This window comes from Nicotiana tabacum, chromosome 23 (assembly GCF_000715075.1).
Source record: "Nicotiana tabacum cultivar K326 chromosome 23, ASM71507v2, whole genome shotgun sequence".
NCBI lineage: Eukaryota > Viridiplantae > Streptophyta > Magnoliopsida > Solanales > Solanaceae > Nicotiana > Nicotiana tabacum.
The window spans coordinates 8,736,803-8,741,620 of NC_134102.1; the positions used below are offsets into that span (position 1 = coordinate 8,736,803).

The 4,818-nt window shown below is 39.3% G+C and overlaps 1 protein-coding gene across 1 annotated transcript; it reads right to left on the minus strand.

Annotated features, from left to right (window-relative positions):
• Window positions 1-452: 452 nt before the first annotated feature.
• LOC142177029 (uncharacterized) lies at window positions 453-3,014 on the minus strand. Its single transcript, XM_075245488.1, has 4 exons — window positions 2,616-3,014; window positions 1,392-2,429; window positions 1,104-1,304; window positions 453-812 (listed from the first exon to the last, which is right to left on the minus strand). The coding sequence occupies exons 1-4, from the start codon at window positions 3,012-3,014 to the stop codon at window positions 453-455; spliced, it is 1,998 nt and encodes a 665-aa protein (XP_075101589.1).
• Between the last annotated feature and the right edge of the window lie 1,804 nt (window positions 3,015-4,818).

The following is a 4,818-nucleotide window of genomic DNA, read 5'->3' on the forward strand; positions in this document are numbered from 1 at the left end:
GTCATCTCTAGTCTTTTGTTCAGTATAAATGCTTATCTTTGTTTCTCTGGTTTCTTCAGGACTTCCCAAATTAAGTGCCTCAGTTTCATTTAAATTAGGCTTAGGCTTATTATTAAATTGATCCAATTCCCTTTTTATTTCCTTAAAAGCCTCATCTTCATCATACTCAACTTCTTGATTTATTATTTCGAGATTAGACAACTTTTTAAGATCTGGGTATGAATTCTGCATGCATGTCATGTTTTTAAAGCCAGCGTTAACAAAACTGAAAATGATAAGAAATTAACAAAAAATAGGGAAAGGAAAAGACAGAATTTTACTACAAAACTGGAACTTCATTTCATTGAATTTGAAAGGATAGAAGGGTTAACATCAAAACAAAGCAATTAAACTAAAATATCTGGATTGCAACCCTTAAAATAATCCAAATACAGAAAAAGCAACAAAACAAACTACCAAGACTCCTTCCTAATGGGAAGGTGAGTTGCTTCCCAGTTGTTGAGCGAGGTATCTGGACCAATCAACTGAACACTTGCACGGCTAGGGCCCTCACCAACTTGAACCATATTGATCTCATAGAATATCTCCTTGTGACCCTGACAAACTTCATCAATGTCATCCTGAGAATAGGGATTTTGGACTTCTTCAAATTGTGGCTTGACAAAAAAGTAGCTAATGTGAGGGATTGGTTTGGACAAATCACAACCATTCTTTTTGTGGGCCTTGGCTCTGTCTATGTCAGTTGATGTTGGTTTAAAACCCAAGCCAAAGGTATCTTTCTTCGAAAAAGGAGCAATAGGGTTCACAATTCCCTACAGAGAGGATCCTAATACTTTTCCTGGTTCATAGCCATTCCTTACAATTAGCGCATCTACCATCATGGATGTGGCCGAAAGACGGGGATGCAGAATTGGTTTTCCTTCTTTCACTTGGTCAACCTCAATCACCTCAAAAGATTGATATATGATGGATTCACACCCTTCCTTGGCCTCGATACATGGAAGGGATGGGTCTTTATAGACGGATGAGTCATCCTCCCCATGAACAATAATTTCTTGCATGTCATACTCGAATTTGACCATTTGATGTAGGGTGGATGGTACAGCTCTGGCCATATGGATCCACGGCCTTCCCAGAAGAAAATTATAGGAAGTTTCCATATCTAACACTTGAAAGACAATGTTGAAATCAACCGGGCCGATTGTCATGGTGAGTTCGATTTCCCCAATAGTGTCCCTTTTTGAACCATCAAAAGCTCTGATGCTGACATTACTAGTTCGAATTCTGTTAGTGTCAATGTTCAGCTGTTGTAGAGCAGAAAGAGGACATACATCTACAATTGAGCCTCCATCAATCATGACTCATTTTACGTAGTGCCCTTCACATTTGACCGTAAGATGCAAAGCTCTATTGTGCCCAGCTCCTTCCTCAGGCAAATCATCATCGCTGAAAGTAATTCTATTTACTTCAAAGAATCTTTCAGCCATTTTTTCTAGCTGATTCACCGTTGTCTTTTCTGAGACATATGCCTCGTTCAGAGTTTTGATCAACACACGGTGATGCTCTTCCGAGTGCAAAAGAAGAGATAACAAAAATATCTGAGCAGGGGTTTTCCTTAGTTGGTCAATGATTGGGTAATCTTGCATTTTCATCTTCTTAAGGAATTCCTCCGCTTCTTTTTCTGCAACTAGTTCTTTCACTAGCAAGTGACTTTCCATGGCTTGCTTAGCTTTTCTCAATTCCTCTGGCGAGTAGCACCTTCCAGAGCGGGTCAAGCCCCTTATTTCATCTGTTTCTTCAACTATCTCTTTTCCTCTATATATCATGACAGTCTTGTTATAATTCATGGGAATATCTTTCGTGTTTGTCACTAGGAGTTGTACAACAGGTCGGATCATGACAGGCTCTGTTATATTTCTCAAATCATTATTCGGAACAATCTTTTGAATGCCCCAAAGGATGTAAAGTTTGGGCCCACCTAATTGAACGTCAACTCTTTTTGTGCTTCCAGGGACATAGAGAATCGATTTTCCCAAACCTGCCAAGTTCAAGCTAGAACTCGCACCTTTCACAATCAACGGTGCCAATTGCGGTGGGCTTACTATCACTTTTGGTTCTTTCCCTATGGTTTCGACAACCATCTCTGTCTTGCCAGACTGCTTATAATCCCGATAATCACAAATCATCCCAATAAAATATGTATTATTATGAGTTGGGAGTGGATTGTTTGTGATATTAGGAGTATCCTTATTGTTTGTCACCACAATTGCCTTTCCTTCAATCAAATCTTCAATGGCTTTATTTAACGTCCAATAATTTTTAGTACTATGACCTTGGGTGTTAGAGTGATACTCACATTTTGCATTTGAGTCAAAACCTTTCGAATTTGGATTCACATAACGCGGCATGATAAGTTCAATCAACCGCAACTGCATCAATTTTCAAAATTGGCTTGTATATGATTCTCCAATTGGGGTGAACTCTTTCTTTGTCTCCTGTTCTCTCACATACTCCTGTTGGGGACGAGGATTATATGGCGCCTGAAAATTCGGCCAGATTTGATAGGAGCCTTGTGGAATCGGTGCCCGCCATTGTTGGTGATTGGGAGGTCTAACATAAGCTTGAGCATTAAACACTGTGTATTGTTGTGGGGGAATGGAGTATCGGGGACCCTGAGGTGGATAGTAATGTTGATGAGAATTGGATTGTCCTTGTTGGAATTGCACATAAGAAGGAACTATTCCTCTTTGAACTCCCCCGAACCCAGATGCCATCATGGATCCTTCCTCTTTCTTTTTTCGATTTCCAAAACTGCCTGACCCGCTTTGAATTGCTTGTGTGGTTGCCTTAAGAGCTGCCTGACTCACAATTTTTCCTGACTTCATGACATTCTCAACTATTTCACCAATCTTAATTGCCTCAATGAAGGGTTTACCAATGGCGGACAACATGTAAGAGAGGTAATCAGGATCCAGAGTTTGGAGAAAATAGTCAATCATTTCTGCCTCTTTCATTGGTGGTTTGACCCTAGCAGCCTTCTCTCTCCACTTGATTGCATATTCTCTGAAGTTTTCTGTTGGTTTCTTCTTTATGTTGACGAGAGAGGAACGATCTGCCACTATATCAATATTGTAGTGAAACTGTTGGACAAAATCTTGAGCCATGTCATCCCAAACATGTCAGTGAGAGATGTTTTGATCTATGAACCATTCTGAAGCAATTCATGTTAAACTTTCCCCAAAATAAGCCATGAGTAATTCTTCTTTGCCTCCTGCTCCCCTCAATTGATTACAATACCTCTTCAAATGGGCAACGAGATCACCATGCCCATCATACTTATTAAACTTGGGGGTCTTGAAGCCGGGTGGCAAATGAACATGGGGGAACATGCATAGATCGTTAAACGAAACACTCTTGTGGCCTCCAAAACCCTATATGTTTCTCCTGGTTTATTCCAAGCTCTTCATTTTTCTGGTCATTTCCTCTTGTTCCATATTCTTGTCGGGCTTTTCGATCTCAATTGGGAACATGTTCTGAGGAGTATGCTTGTATGAATCTGGAACTTTGAAAGTCAGTTCTGGAGAGTAATGTTGGGCATCGTGACCAATCAGTTGTGGATCATTGTTGAGCTTTTGAGCGAGAGCCGGTTGAGGAACAGTAAAAGTATGGACAATGGGTACAGTAGGTGGGTCATTTCTGAGGGGTGCGGTTGGAGGACGTGGAATGAAGGTACTGGGGATAGTGGGAAGGTTAATGCTCAGACTGAATCCAGGTTGGTACAATGGGTTACTTGTTATGGAGATGGGTACCTGACTTGCAACTGACACATTATGAAGATTATCCGAAGGTCCTATGGATAGTGGGGGCGGTGCCTGTCCATTCACCCAAGCTTGGTACATCTCTGCCAATTGTTGTTTCAACACTGTTACTTCTTCAACCAGTCTCGTACCTTGTTCGACCAATTGTCCATGGACATCATCATTATCTGAGTCATTCTCACTGTTGTTTGACATTCTACTTTTTCCTTTTGATCTCGTGTTGTAAGGGTGAGCCGCGCTAGTTTAAATCACAAACCAACCACCGCTGTTTAACTTTATCTTTAAAATGACAAACAACAAACGTGTTAGAGTTAGACATTTTACAAATATTAATAACACATTGTATATCATGCACCTAATGTCATTTTCATTTCTAAAATGAGCTTGGAAGGCTTCATGCTTCATCCCGGCTTATTGGTTTATTTCCTCGTGAATTTAACTCTTTTTCCCTCTTTTTTTTTCTTTTTATTCCTCAATTTTTTTTTAAAGATTAATTTTGGCTATGATCGCATCCGATGAGGATTGCCTACGTATCATGACGCCGCATGAATCAGACCATTACGTAGTTCAGGGGGGAAATAATAACAATCTTGATGATTTTTTTAATATAAAAATAAAATGAAACAAACTAAAATGTTTTTCATTCATTTTCAATCAAAATTTTTTATATACAATGAGAGAAAAGGAAATATATAGAAGCTGACTCTACTGACTCTAAAGACATAAACATGACTGGAATAAAATAAACTTTGATAAGAATAAAAGACTACAAATATAAAAATAAAAATGCAACAAACGAAAATGAAACTAAAAGCTAATTTATTGTACTAAAACTTTTAATCCTCAATGGTCTTCTTGCTTAAACTGATATCATCAATGATATGCATCTCTTGGCCTCCACTATCCCCCCAAAGTCTCGTACAAATTCTGAAACACCGCTGGCAACTGTGGAATGAGAGCACGTGCCTGTTGACCAATTTTCTCATTGTTTAGATGACGA